Source organism: Kwoniella dejecticola, chromosome 2 (assembly GCF_000512565.2).
Source record: "Kwoniella dejecticola CBS 10117 chromosome 2, complete sequence".
NCBI classification, from domain to species: domain Eukaryota; kingdom Fungi; phylum Basidiomycota; class Tremellomycetes; order Tremellales; family Cryptococcaceae; genus Kwoniella; species Kwoniella dejecticola.
The window spans coordinates 2,543,187-2,557,958 of record NC_089302.1 but is presented as its reverse complement, the minus strand read 5'-3'; the positions used below and the strand labels follow the sequence as shown (position 1 = coordinate 2,557,958).

Below are 14,772 nucleotides of genomic sequence, written 5' to 3'. Positions count from 1 at the left end.
CCATACTGATCGACTCAATCCAATTATACCAAGTCCAGATCATTCAAACCTTTCCTTTCCTTTCATCGTCTCGACCAAAGGAGATGAGAATGAAAGGATGACATACAAACCCCGCTCTATAGGATGAGCATGTCATACCTTTTACTAATCGCTTGCAAAAGCAAAGATACTTAAACAGTGACCAACCACCGACGACCGATTCAAGCGGAGATGACACCCCCTTGAATGTGTTAACTACGATATTCGGAATAGCTGTAACCCCCACCATAGCCATACGGATCTATTCGGAATCACCACCACCACCACTGACACTATATCACCCCCTAGTAGGTCGTTGATAAAACGCATCCCAGGTTAGCCCTCAATCAGCCTTGCCTACCACTGACTGGCTCAGAGGAACTGTACTGAACTAACGATGTGTATATTCGTGTGCAGTCTCAGATCGAGATCCTTTCTCCTTGATCTCGTTGCAGGATCGAAGGAAGGAGGTGGCGAAGAACACCTTCCTTCGCTCCTGCCTCTGCCTCTATTTCGATAGGAAGCTGTGCGACCGTACAGGCAATCATACTAAAAGGTGTCTCTTCGCTTTCCGACCTTGATCGACATGCAACGACATTTCTCAGATACAGATTACCTACCTCAGAACCCCTCTCGACTAAATCCTAATCCTAACACAATGGTTACCCGGCCTTCGAGGGGTTTACCAATCACCACTATACAGCAAAGAGGTACGATGTCCATGCCCACTTCGCCTACGATGAGCAAGATGTCCATGGCCCTTCAGACAGCTGGTTTTAATGGGCTAGGCCAGAACCAAGGCGTTTGGAATCCAGTAGGTCTACGATGTGCTCTTTATAACTCATTTCACGCATTGCAGGACGACCTCGCATCCGATCCTTTGGCGATTGACGTCAAAAACTCGTATGATGTTCTATCATAAAGCTAAATGCTGATACAACGCGACAACCATAGCCCCAGACAGCTCAGGCTTTCATATCGCTGCAGAATCAGCAACAACAAGCGAATGATTTTGCGCGCCCTCCTCTACAGTTATCCTTGCAATTACAGCAACAACAGCAGCAGCAACAGCACGACCAAGCACCATCTTCCCACGTCAGTCCCTTCAGCCCTCTACCCGTATTCATAGCCACCAATACTCTTGGGTCTGTATACGCCTAAGTTCTGTTCTCATACTGACTGACTGATATTACTAACACTTCGTTATGTAGATATCCCCAATTGATATAGCACCGCCCTCATCGACATTCTACAACTCGTCAATAACAACGAATGCAACTCCAGTCCCGGATCAGACCCAAAGTCACATCAATACAGCTTCATCAATGCAACCCACCACAACCTTCAGTCCTAACCCAGCATCGTCTCCTTCGAGTGCGAGTCCGAGCCATACTCATATCTCACCTAATCGTGGTCTTCAATATGGTGGGAAGGTCCCGCAAAGAGCATTACCGCAACCACAGAATGGTCTAAATCCGCACTTCTACCAATTCGGGACTGCTGATTGGAACATGAATATGGATGATAATGATGATGAGACTCTCGGACCGGGAGGCAGAAAGAAACGAGTTCAGGTCAGGATAGCTTGTACGCATTGTCAGAAAGCTTGTAAGAAATGTTCCAACACGAGGTAAATTGAAGTTCTTTTAAGCTTGAATTTGACCTCCGAGTGCCTTGCTGACGATCTTGCTGACTCGTACTGCTGCACTGTTTGGCAACGTCACAGACCTTGTGAACGATGTGTCAAATATGGCTTGACAGATTGCGTGAACTCGACGCGAAAACCCAGACGGACAGGTATCAAGCGGTGAGTCCAGTTGATCGTAATATCAGCTTCAAAATGACACGGTGTCCTCCCCTTGTCGGCTTATCGTCGTCATCGTTCGGCTACTGTGTATCTTGTCGGTATCACTCGGCTGATTGTTCAACTATACTGTATCCAGGGGTCCATACAAAAGACGGTCTTCGAAATTCGCTAGCCCATTGACGAAGATGACAGCAGGACTCACTCACAATCACACTTACCCGCACGCTCCCAGTGCTTCTTCGTTCGTATTGCCCAACCCAGCTCACCTGAATGGCAACGCGAATAGGAACGTTCAAATACGACTACCCGATGGGAATAACAGTCCTAATCTGCAAGCCAGTCAGGAAATTGTAGATGATCACCGAAAAGTACAAGCGGTCCGTACTCAAGTCGCAGCCAGACCGAACCCTCTTGGTTTGCACCCATACCTTGCAAGTCCTTCTCAGGATGACCTCAGCTTGACTGGTAGTCTTCCAATCTCCGCTAATATTGATCTCGTCAAGACTAACATTGATAGTACTGATCTCGATAACACATCGAAAATACTACCCGCTTATCCACCATTCCCGCGAAGCAATGCCAATGCTTATGCCAACATCAACAGCCGTATCAACAGCAACAACAATATCAACGCTCCGTTCACAAACCCCCAAAAAAGCCTCGTAGCTGCCCTTTCTGACGCTCTATCAAACCCCCAAAGTCAGACTCAATGGATCAACGGTCAAAGAATACCCTTGACCAATGTCAATGAGAGACACGACTTAACGTTGAACAACAAACCAGGTAAAGGTAAAAGCAGTCCACTATATCCCAAGACTCCCACTGGACCTTTCCCTTTCAGTCTGATTACTGGTAAAGAAGATCCGTTCAGTAGAGCAGTGAGCCCTATCAAGCAGTTTGAGTTCGATTTCGGAAATGCGAATCTGAAAACGAACACGAACACGAACGCGAATGCAAACAACAACAAGGCGACACCATCAAATGGATTCAGACGGATGCAGCCACTTGGCTCAAGAGGTGTGTTGCATGATGTAAGAGAAGAAGAGAACGAGACATCGTCAGACGCGTCCGGAGGAAGTTGTCTCGATATTTCTCAGGATCAGCAGAAAATCGCGGTATCTCATTCACAGCCTGTCTGCGCCACTAATCCGACTGACACTTTCAAACCGCAGAGACAACTTTTACACATTTCTGCGCCATTGCAGCTGCAGCATCAGCACCAGCTCCAGCACCAGCACCAGCATGAGTACGGTGGGACTGAGACTCCAGTACAAATACCGACCAAAATTCGTAAACCGTCTTTGAGGACTCTTATGTCCACCACCACTTCCAGAGCGCCCTCGCCCTCCCCATTGCCCCTATCAGCGCATTGTTCCTTGCCATTACCTTTACCTGCGCACATGATTTCCAATCCCGATCCCGACATAAAGATGAACACTGGAGCGGACGTACAAATGCAGTCCCCGACGTTATTCGAGGGTGGGATATTGGATGAGATCGATGCCAGTTTGGCGAATTGGCAAGGATGGGAAACGAATGCGAGCACGAGTACAGATACAGAATTTGACTTTGAGCGTAAAGATTTTCAGCCTCATGCTCAAGCTCAAGAACAGGATCCGGTCCAGTCACACTCACAGTCACTCGAAACGAAAGTGCCTCAACATGTGCATGAACAGAAGACTGAGGGGGAGATGCATGTAGACACATTATCGTTTGAGGGTCTGATGGGATTGCCTTGATGCGGTATGACGAAAGAGCAGGATAGCTATCTGATTGTAGTGAATAACTGTCAATTGCCGGTTACTGGCTGATGTTGCTTTCTCAGTGGGTTTGGAGTATTTTTGTGCCCAGTTCCTGACGATCAAGTATGACCTGAAAAGAAAAGTGAATAATGGAGTGGACGCTTTACTAAAGACAGTATTGCAAGTCTACGCATTGGGGTTGATTAGTTCCTGTTCAAAGAGATCGCACATGCAACTCCTATCCTATGACTTTTATTGAATGCCAGCCGAGTCCTGGATCAGTGTCATTAGTTGGTGAATTATGTTGTTTATCATGACTCCCAATGATTACTATTCCCAAGGAGACCCCAACGACAGCGAGACACGACTGGACCTGAGGGTTGAATACGATTTTCCGCCAATAGTGTCATATGCAATACATCCCAAATCCAAAACCACCTTTCTCACTTATATCAAATATCCTATATAAGTCGGAAGAGGAGTTTATCGGGAGACGATACCGTCGAATCGTTGTTTGAACCAGGCAACGGTGCTGTGGAAGTAAAGCAATGAGTTTAGCGCTCATTTCATATCACACTATCGGTGGATTGGCAAGAGGGAAATCATCCGAACTGGGGATGTTTGGCTCGAGATGACAAGCAGAAGCAAGAAATCCCGACTCACTGCTCAGGTCTGACTTTGTGGGAAGCACCGACTTTACCGACGGCGTGCTTTCGTCGGGCGACTCGCATACCTGGTCGACCCATAACGACGTAGAAATCCATACCGAAAATACCGATTCCCGGGTCGTACTTGATACCCAAATCGATGTGTTCCTCGATACCGAAACCGAAGTTACCGGTTTCAGAGAAGTTTCTGTGAAGCGAATAAGGTGGAATCAGCATGCGTCCTCGCTCCTATCAAGCCAGTCTACACTCTCTGTGCCCTAATTCTCCAACTTCCCAAGATCTGACTGCGATAACAACCTCTTGGCACGCCGCAATTCCTATCCAAAAGACTTCACCCTCCTCCAGGCTTTTCTGTCTCCCCTCTTATGACTCGTACCCTTCTGTACATGACCCCACGCCGAGCCTGGCCAAACCTGAAAAAACCACCACTCACCGCTTTCTCAACTCGTACTCCTTGACCTTCAAAGCTCTCTCCAAAACCTCCTCGGCCTTGGGACCTCGGATGGTGACGTGCACGGCGATCTTTTCGTTTCTTCGGATTTGGAAAGATCGGATGGTGTATCTGGCCTTTGAGGTCACGGGTGTTTGACCGGTAAGTTGTTCCAACACCTTGGCGGCTCGAGTCAATCTATCACCGGATTCTCCGACGGAGATGTCTGTGAATTGGAGGGAAGGAGGGTTATCGCGGCGAGAGACGTGATGTTATTGGTGATGAATAAGGCGATTGGGCGGGAATAGGCAGATTCGATGAGGGATTAATAATGATCAGTTGTATACCCCTTATACCAGAAAATGTTAAAAGTAAACCCACTGATGACCAATTTGTCAATACGGAGCTCCTTCATAGGGTTGACGGCGGCGGTTTTGTCGGCCTACAAGAAGGGTTGAATGTCAGTCCTGGGTCCTCCCTCTAATCAACAGTCACATCCGTTCCACTAATCTCCTTGTCATCTCATCCATCTTCCTATTCCTCAACCCGAATATCTTCGACATGATCTCGCCATCTGTCCAACGTCCAAAGCTCCATTCTGCCCGTCGTCTTCTCGAGCAATCCCCATCCCTTTTCTCTTGTCCTATATATTTTCTGATCCTTTCATTCCTTCATCTAACACACTCCGCCCACACGGATGACTAAGATCATACTCGAACGAAACGTACCATTTTGAAGATCTGTGGATGGTGTAAATCAGCGACGAGTACGAGGGAGATGAGATGATAACATATATAGTTGACTTACGTTTTTTGCTTGATGGTTGAAGATAAAAGGGGTATCTTGTGGATAACCTCTAATTTTGCACAAAATCGACAACGGAGAGCCATGCATGCATCACCATACCACCATACCACCATACAGCATAATCCCACCGTACAATCCATCACGGTCGTCGGCGATTCCCTATTCACCGCTTGACGCATCGTAAATCGGAAGCGATGTGGCACATGTGGTAGACATCGGGCTTAGCGAGACATGTTCCATCTTCAGAAATAAACGCCGACGTGCACGGTAGCTGTTGAGTCTGGTCGGGTCAGACGGCAAGCTCCGCTGCTGATCCTCGCTTGTGCCTTATTTCACTGATCTCGCTGTGACGCGCGCGTGTCATCGTGTCGATCCCCTTAATTTGTTATCTTATGCACGTTGATCATCATGCCCCATTCCTGCTCATCAACCTCGCCTGCCCCCTCGACCATTCTAAACGACGACCGCCTCCTACTCCTCGGCATCGCTCGTAGATTTACTCCTTCTACCCCTCATTTTTGCATCTTCACCTGAGCATGCCCCAATTTTCAGAGGTCATTTACCTCAACGACAGGCGATATCCTGGACCGAATGCCGATGAGGCATCAAAGGACATCGAGGGGCTTCCGACCCAGGAAGAACTGGACGCTTATCCTAGGATGTTCACCTGGGGCGAACTGAAAGATATCATCGGTAAGTGGTCAACCTGTAAATGGTCATTAACTATAACCAAATGCAATCTTTTCATCATGCAAGACACACTTTCGTCAATCCTCTTCCACTGCATTCTTCTTCTTCATCGCCTCGGCCATGGTCTGGTTTCTCACCCTCCCCTCCTGCTCTTCCGTCTGTACTGCTACTCCAACTAAGCTTGTCACTGCTCATACAAAGCTAATTGCTCATCAACCGCAGTCAGTGGTCGACTAGAAGGCTTGATGAGAAATAAAGAGATGCAAGCGAGGTATAATACCTGGACAAAAGGTATCAAAGCGAAATACGGATCTACCGGTGAGTTGACTTGGACATGCCCGATGTCTGCTCTCATGACAAGCTGAATATTGTCGGACGACATTGGAGCTGAATATTAGTACCTGGTGTTTAGAGAACTACCTGAGACAAGGTCGACTGCCTTTCCCCCAATCAGCACCTGAGCCAACTTTCGATCCGCCCACATCATCTTCCTCAATTTCAAAGGAAAACTTACAATACGACCCCGATAAACCGCTAGACTCTACCAAATACGCGGTACTGGTCAATGATTGGCCGTATAATATCCCTTATGGGGTGAGGCATTTTTGCGTGTGGTCCAAGGTGAGTCTGATACCCTCATCTGAATTGACTGAACGCTTCCACAATTAGCTTTACCTCCATAAGTGGACTCCGAGCAATCATGCCCATGCAATATCTGCGGCAACAGGATGCTGATTTTTTTGCTGTATATAGGTACCCATCGCTCATCGATCATTGGTCAATGACGACCCTGCATTATGGGCTAAAATCGAAGAAGAGGGCTTAGCAGGTTTTACAGGAATCATACCTCTCGCTGCACCTCCTAAACCATCCTCGGATCCTTCTTGCGTGTCTTCTATTCCGAGACCTAAAGCGAATGGGCTGGTCAACGGTAACGCAAGCGTCAGCGTGAACGGAAACGGAAATGGAAATGGGACTGGAAATGGAACATCAGAAGGGCAAGAGAAGAAGATGATACACCCTCAAGGATGGGGCGCAACTGAGTTGAGCGGATTCGACGAAGATACGTGGTTAGCTGTTGATCTGAAATTTGGCGGAAGCGAGTTCCGTAAATGGGCAGGAGTACGGTATGAGACGGAAGGTGGACAGGAAGTGGGGAAGATGGTTAATGCCATATGGGATAAAAGGGGATGGGAATGTCTTTGGTTCGTTAATCCTCCCGTGAGTGGTTTCCCCTTTGTCCTCGACTGTCGACTTCAATACTTTGTCAAGCGATATGTCCTCCCCTTTCGGTGGTATGCAGAAAGATACGCCAGCTACTTCATTCGACTTGACTCGACTTGATATGTCAATCAGCTGACACTTGACATGTTATCTTAGCGCCTTCAATCCGTCCCTGGCTTATCGCATTTCCACGTATTCGCTCGACGTAAAACGCCCGAAGAGATTGATGCGGCTGAATCAGTCTGGGGCACAGACGCGAAGCCTCACACATAGCATAAACCAATACCGTATCTCGAGAAAGACATTGACCCTATACACGTATCGAAAACCTGCATCTGCCTTCAGGTGACCATCCGCAGTATCGCACTGGATGTAGATTAAATAGTCATACATAGATTAACGAAGGATTGTTGGTAGTTGTCATAACGCTCTTGTATGTTGAAAACGTTGTTATCGTTGTATGCATATACTAGACTTGTAGCTTGACCTTGTTTAGGTTGATCATAAACTACCTAAGGTATAGTCGCATCAAAGGCCTCAACCATTGTATCCCTCTCGAGGCGACTTGTGAGGCATATGTGGCGTGCGGCATAATAACCTAAATGGCGCAATCTCGGCCTGAAGTCCCATGATTGGCTGCTGATTACCTTTATGCTTAACAACCGCAAAAGCAAAAGCGAAAGCTGAATGCTAGAATTTGCAAGCATCGTCCTGATGCTCGCGCATACATATATGTATATATACCGTAGCAAGCTACGTGAAAATTCGGCAATCGATCTGATCTGATCTGAACTGACTCGGAATTCGATATCATTCCAGATCAGACATGAACTCAACATCAGATTCAGCTACCATGAGCAGTCTGAAATCAGATTCAGAAAGGCAAGATGGTGTCAAGGATATAGCGCCTCCAGATCCTGCGACTGTGATTGCCATCATCAACAATCTCAACAGAGTTGATGCTGAAGATCCGGTGCGGGGAGATCAGGTTTCAAGAAAGCAGCTTCGGGTGTATGGATGGGCATTCTCGGCTACTTGTTATGGGGTGAGTGGATTGCAATGAGTGACGGTATCATAATACATTTTGTCGCTTCTGTCCATGCTAGATTGCAGTTGCGATCAGACGCTCATATTCAGACGATGGAATCACAATTACAGATCGGGACAGTTTTTGGATCAGCTAACACCTATATGACCTATCAAATTCAACAGATCGCTTATCTGTCCGTAGGGGTCAGTGCGATCCACCTTTTTTGCCTTCCTTGGTCTGGGAAGGAAACGAAGGGGTGAATGTAGGACTAACATGAGCTGTAGAATCATCCAGGTGAGCCAGGTGGATCGGGATGTGCTTCGCTGGATCTGCCGTGTCGAGTACCGTTCGGATCGGGGGACGTTAATCTAACTAGTCTGTTTCTCGTAAGTTTGCCCCGTCCGACCTATCTATCTACTTCATTTCCGAAGCTTCCTCAACCTTGGTGACTGAACCGTGTCAAGGTTTTCGCACGAAGTTCCAAGCTGATTATCGTAATTGTATTTCAGTTCCTCAACGCGATCTCATTCGGCGTCAGTGGCGCATTGACCCTACTGATTTGCGGATGGGGCGATTACCTTCGTAAGTCTTTCGAGTTCATTTCGAGTTCATTTCTCTTGGTTTCACTTCTCACTGCAACAAAATTGTGACTCCCTTCTATTCATACTCATATCAATTCGTTATCTTTGTGAATGGGTCATCAGTGCTGAGTACTAACGAGGGACTTTTCATCGTGCAGCTTTCAAGAGAGAACAGTATATCCTATTCACCGTCCTATACGGCGCTTTGGCTCTTCCCATCGCAGGATTAACGGAGTACACAAAAACCGATTTCAATACTCTGATTGGGCTGTATTGCTCCTTTGCAATTATCGGTTTCATCGCTGGAGCATGGATGAACATCTTCGTCCCTTACACAATGCAGATCGCCGCTCCCACCCCTGCTCCGACCGACATTACGCCAACGGACGCCACCTCGGGTACGGGCATGGGTACGAGGATGACTCCTGAAGAAGAGCTCGACAGCATAAGGGAGATCAGGGAAAAAGAAGGAGTGAAAATCAGCGCGATGGGGAATAACGCTTTGAACATCGGAACAACGATTTTTTACTTGATCACCATCGGCTTGGCTTATGCGAGTGCTCAAACTTCCCTCTATGCCGGGCTGTATATGAGCACAGCGGCAGGAGGGATATGTATGCTATTGGCATTGGCAGCTTGGAGATTCTTGCCTGTCCCGCCAGACTACAAGCACAAGAAGGAAGGAATCAAGTGGTGGAAACTACCTCTTCAGACGTGTGAGTCAGTCAACTCAGTGTTCAATTGCATCGAATACTGTGTGTGATCATAATTATTGAAAAATGCTGGTTTGATGTCATACTGTAGTCGTCGAGCTGTGGCAGGGGATCTGGACGTATCCGGAAGCCTTCAAATTCTTGTTGGCTTGGACAATCTATAACGATTCCCTCTTCGCGTTTGCGGTAGTCACGGGTGAGTCCTGAACGCATCGCGTTTCTACGTGACACATTAGCTATGGCCATGTATTCTCCATCGCACTTACCAATAGGATCTCCTGATCCCCATTGACTGCATACAAGTCTGACTGGATGGATAAATATAGTGATGAATCATGTTGACGTCTCCATTGAATGCCAGGGAACCTATTCAATCTTCAGATTCGCCCAACGTTGGTCGAATATACCGCCTACAGTATCACAGGCACAGCATCAGCTATAATCGGCTCAACAACATTCTACTTCCTCTTCCCCCGCCTCAAGTACACTTTGAGACAGTGGTCGATCGTAGCATACTCTATACCTTGCGTCGTCTGCTTATGGTGCATGTTCGGTCTGAACGGCGACTCTCCAATAGGTTTTAAACATCGAATCGAATTTTACATTGCTCAAGTCCTGTTGAATATCTGTACTGCCATCTTGGCACCACTCTTCAGAGTGTTGTTCCCGGAACTGTTCCCCACAGGTGACGAAATCAAGTATTTTGAATTTCAGCTTGTCGTAAGTCGTCACAAAACGGTGCCCCAGCGAAACGGATGTTTCGGACGAGGCTGAGAGAATGTCGGGTTGCTTGGATTGTTCTACAGCTCTCCCTAGGTACCGTCTGGATTCCACAAGTGGTCGATGGTCCGATCGTAGATAGAACGAATAATCAGAGACTCCCGTCAAGTACGTTCTCCTCTTTTCGCGCTCATTCTATCACAGCGGAGCAGAAAAGGGTATTGCTTAGCCTTGTCAATTGCATTAGTCGTGGCTTTCGTATTTTTCGTTGTGGCCGCCGTTCTGGCTTGGTGGACGGATGACAAAAAAGGATCGAAAGCTGCATTGATAGCTGAGAGACGTGTCAATCCATGATGGAGACTGAATAATTACACGATGAGACTACCTGAAATCGCCTGATTGTGGTGCTTTGCAAGTCATAGTGGCAATCGGCTTCTAAAGTGCACGTGGACCTGTCTTGCAGACTGTTCTCATTCACACCTTGATGCATGGATGTTTCTTGCTGTTTCACAATTTCCGTCCGTGTCTGTTCTCTATTTACCGATTATAATATGGTGAATTACAATACTCTCTTTATCAACTCGCAAGTTTGACCGTAAATGTATCTCGTTAGTAGCCAGATTTACGGAGATTCAAGAGCTTCCGACAGATCAGAATAAGATCATTTCGGGATTCCCAAACAGGTAAGATACTAAGAGAATTTGCAAACAACCGAAGGTTAGCGCGTGATCTGCGATATGAGACTGAGTACATGGAATGAGAAGACTTACATGCAGAAAGATCCAGCCAAGAAGACCCAGATAAAGCTCGCGACGATCCAGAATTTGAAGAACCCGAGTGAAAATACGTAGTGCGCCGCGAACATTGGAATGGGGACGATCTGAAGATACATCACACTCGAAGCCGTCAATATCTATGCATAGAAACGAAATGATGTTCAAGTGCTGCACTCACAAACGTAATGATCATAGCCACTGAACCTGAGATGATCGAAGCTCGCTTGAACACTCTCTGTAACACCTCTCTATCCAGTTCTTTGATGGCCTCTTGATCGATATTGACATCCTGCTCTTCGAGTGGTGATTCGATATCGACAGCGTTGACTGTAGCAGCGCTCTGGTCTTTCTCCTTCTCTGTCTCCGAGAACGTCATGTTTTGTCCTACCACCGCTACAGGTGAGATCTCGTCGGGGGAAGAATGGGTGATAGGTGCCGGAGCAGGTTCTCCCTTGGTATCGGAAGAAGCTTTGTCGTCTGCTTGGTGGATTGCTCGGGTGGCGGTCCAGTCATTTGTGCCTGGGAAGAAGTATGCTAAGATGATTGTAGCGAGAGTTGACATCACGAGACCAGGCCTGTGACCGGAAAACACCTCAGATTCAGCTTGCGTTCTCAGATGAGGGCTGATGGTCCTCGAGACAAACAGCTGCAGGTAGACAAAACCGGTAACTCACGCTGATCCAGAGATAGCGGCGTAGGGTTTGGCCAAATTGGTAGTATTGATCACACCGTACACTTTCCAACAACCGATCATCCAGCCTATCATACCACATACCGTACCAAACAGTGTTCCGTAGAAAGCAGATACGTGAGACATCCTTCCCCAGGAGACAGTCAAGCCGATAGGTACGACAGCTGGGGTCAGGCAGACACCTTGGATGTAGAACAACCATCCGAGATCGATGTTGGCTTTGTGCAAAATACATGACCAGGCGCCGAACCAGATCGCAGCGAGAGCTGTGGGGACGATCCCTAATTTCAGCAACTTGATGAGGAGGTTAAGGATGGGAAGGAACTGACCGATGATCATGTGTGACCAGAAGACTACTTGTTTACCTGAGAGTGGTTTCCAGTAGGTGCCGATGATGTCGTACACCACGATACTGGAGACCGCGACTACAGAGGCGGACAATAGTCAGACAATGCAAAAGGCTAAAGGCTACTGACAGTTCGCTGTACTCACTCAGCTCAGCGGACGCGGCACTGGTGGCTGCCATGAATGTGGCCAAAAGAATTGCTGTCGCACCACCTTTACCCAACAGGGTGACAGCCGCTGCAGGTGCAACTAGACCAGCGGATTGTTGACTTGCGCTCAACGCATATGGGTATGTCGGATAAGAAGGATTGCTCTGCAAAGCTCTCGAAGAGAGACCCATGGTTGTTCCGAAAGCTAGATTACAATATCACATACGCTCCGTCAGATCTGATTGTGCCACACGAGGCAAAGCAGATCGGATCCGATCACTCACCCCAAGGTATAGCAAACCAACTCAACCCACCCAGCATATAGGCCCTGGTAGTACTTTCAGGTCGACTGGCAATAGCTCTCTGCCAATAACCTTGATCACAGAACACACCACTGAATCCGGAAGCGATTGTGCACCCCGCAAAGAGGATACCGGAATTGGACTTCATGGTCAGATAGCTTCCTGCCTCATTGCCAGACACAGGGTCGGTTTCGGCTGCTTGGACCAACAAGTTATAAAGATTTGTGATTGATCCCAACTTAGGCGAAGTTGCATATGCTGCAAAGCGACATCAGACTCGATGTTATTGCGAAACTTTGGTATGAGGCCGCAGTGGAATATAGCTTACCTGAAAACATGAACATGTAGATGATCACGAAAAGAATCACTGTGTGGGTGAAATCACAGATAAAAGTCTACAACAACCAGGAGTATATATGCTGGTCAGTGATGTTATATGGGCCAACAGCTTGGAGTGACCACTCACCGCACGTAAACCACCGGCAATTACGCTGAACATGACACGAATCAGTTGGATTGCGGACCAAGAACGCTTGATCATGCGGCGAGACTCACTAGATAGCTATCCCGACAGGTAAAAGGAAGTTGCAGGCTTCGATACTTGCCCCGGTCAAAGCATTGATAGCTATCACTCGAAATTTAGCAACCGCCTATTTCAATCTTGGGATGGTTACTTACTAGCCGATGCACCGAGTACGAGCGATCCCGAAACGATGTGGGCACATACGAGGGCGTACTGACATTGTTGTCAAAATCAGCGTTAAACGATTGGTGGCATTCATGGAGATGGAAGGGAGAATTTCAATCGGCCAACTCACGAAAGTGAACATGATATGACAAGCCGTACCATATCTAGCCCTGCAGATCTGCAGGAAAGTCGTAGCTCCATTTGCGTTCATCTTGACCTTCGCAGCGATTGCGGCGAAGAAAGCGATCTGGATGGTACCTGATTAAATCATGTTAGCTTCACCTTCAAGTAGGGAATAGTCTAGCAATAGTGCGATAGACCTACCTCCCACACCATACCACCATGCGGCACTCAACCCAGACTGGTAGGTGGCTGCACTGGACTGAAGAAGGGTAGCACTCCATGTCCATGCGGATACCTGGAAGTCGCGTTGATAGATGGTCAGCGAGTAAGGTCGTCAATCGAGCAGAGATGGCGATGCGAAGAGCATGCAGGACTCACGATACCTGCACAGATCAGACCAGGCTTGATAGATCTACTGGCGGTAGCAAATTCCGCCGCATTGTTCGTGTCGAATCTTGTGAAACGACGTTGCAGATAGGTGAATGCGACTATGAGAACGACCGTCATTAGTCTAACTCTTCGTGGGAATGCTGACTTCTGGACGTAGTATAGACTCCTCACAAGTGAGGTGTCTCGGATGCAGCGAAGGGAACCAATCGACTCACTCATGAGAACAGCAAATGCCGCTCTACAGAATTGATCGAATCTCAGCTTGAAATAACGATTGGTGTCCTTAGCAGGTCTCCTACTTACCCAAGTCCCACTTTGAGGATGACACGAATCAGCCTCAAATCCGGCCTCGCGATTCGATGGCAAACAGTGCGCACTCACCTACTACCCCATACCCCGTAGCAGGGGAAAGCAGTTTGGTGAATTCCTTTTCTCCAGCTAGACTCATGGTTATGTTACTGGCGTTTGCTCAAGGACTGAAGAAGATCGAAACTAGAGCTCGAGAGAACTCGTTGGATGCCTTTGACAACATATACATATACCGCTGGATAGTACAACTTTGAAAAAGCCTCCGATGGCTTGGTCAAGATAAGGAGTATTCGAGGTAGTCGAGGTCAGCCAGATTCACGGCATATCTTGCCTTCTTCGGGTCGAACATCAGACTTTCCTTCGACCAATGACCTATCCCATCGCCCTGTGTCAGTTTATTGGGCCATGGAATACCGCCTTATCGTTACGCAGTGGGAATGAGCGTCTCGGTCCCACTGCCCACCAAATCGTAGCCGGGACTTGATCGGAATCGCATACCATTCGCCAGTGATAAGAAGCTCATTCCGACCATATTCCGTGATGAGCAGCATCTCCGCGAGCTGCACAAG

General features: G+C 47.7%; 5 protein-coding genes across 5 annotated transcripts; 3 read left to right on the top strand and 2 right to left on the bottom strand.

The window, feature by feature from the left end:
• Positions 1-604: 604 nt before the first annotated feature.
• On the top strand, positions 605-3,564 carry I303_102381 (uncharacterized protein; the record flags this gene model as incomplete). Its single annotated transcript, XM_018404838.2, has 5 exons — positions 605-832; positions 973-1,113; positions 1,230-1,648; positions 1,745-1,825; positions 1,962-3,564. The coding sequence occupies 5 exons, from the start codon at positions 605-607 to the stop codon at positions 3,562-3,564; spliced, it is 2,472 nt and encodes an 823-aa protein (XP_018265119.2).
• Positions 3,565-4,050: 486 nt separating this feature from the next.
• I303_102380 (60S ribosomal protein uL5) lies at positions 4,051-5,080 on the bottom strand (the record flags this gene model as incomplete). Its single annotated transcript, XM_018404839.2, has 4 exons — positions 4,051-4,099; positions 4,231-4,422; positions 4,669-4,891; positions 5,047-5,080. 4 exons carry the CDS (start codon positions 5,078-5,080, stop codon positions 4,051-4,053), a joined length of 498 nt encoding a protein of 165 aa, XP_018265120.2.
• Positions 5,081-6,008: 928 nt separating this feature from the next.
• Positions 6,009-7,659, top strand: I303_102379 (uncharacterized protein; the record flags this gene model as incomplete). Its single annotated transcript, XM_018404840.1, has 5 exons — positions 6,009-6,165; positions 6,385-6,480; positions 6,575-6,783; positions 6,916-7,383; positions 7,543-7,659. 5 exons carry the CDS (start codon positions 6,009-6,011, stop codon positions 7,657-7,659), a joined length of 1,047 nt encoding a protein of 348 aa, XP_018265121.1.
• Positions 7,660-8,239: 580 nt separating this feature from the next.
• Positions 8,240-10,784, top strand: I303_102378 (uncharacterized protein; the record flags this gene model as incomplete). Its single annotated transcript, XM_018404841.1, has 9 exons — positions 8,240-8,431; positions 8,599-8,619; positions 8,701-8,802; positions 8,926-8,998; positions 9,156-9,713; positions 9,802-9,906; positions 10,072-10,430; positions 10,517-10,598; positions 10,678-10,784. 9 exons carry the CDS (start codon positions 8,240-8,242, stop codon positions 10,782-10,784), a joined length of 1,599 nt encoding a protein of 532 aa, XP_018265122.1.
• A 255-nt stretch (positions 10,785-11,039) lies between these two features.
• Positions 11,040-14,342, bottom strand: I303_102377 (uncharacterized protein; the record flags this gene model as incomplete). Its single annotated transcript, XM_065968531.1, has 17 exons — positions 11,040-11,121; positions 11,201-11,310; positions 11,385-11,781; positions 11,881-12,163; positions 12,227-12,322; positions 12,390-12,596; positions 12,676-12,951; positions 13,022-13,088; positions 13,160-13,184; positions 13,249-13,318; positions 13,372-13,429; positions 13,512-13,639; positions 13,706-13,799; positions 13,883-13,992; positions 14,110-14,132; positions 14,198-14,207; positions 14,276-14,342. 17 exons carry the CDS (start codon positions 14,340-14,342, stop codon positions 11,040-11,042), a joined length of 2,103 nt encoding a protein of 700 aa, XP_065824603.1.
• Positions 14,343-14,772: the final 430 nt, after the last annotated feature.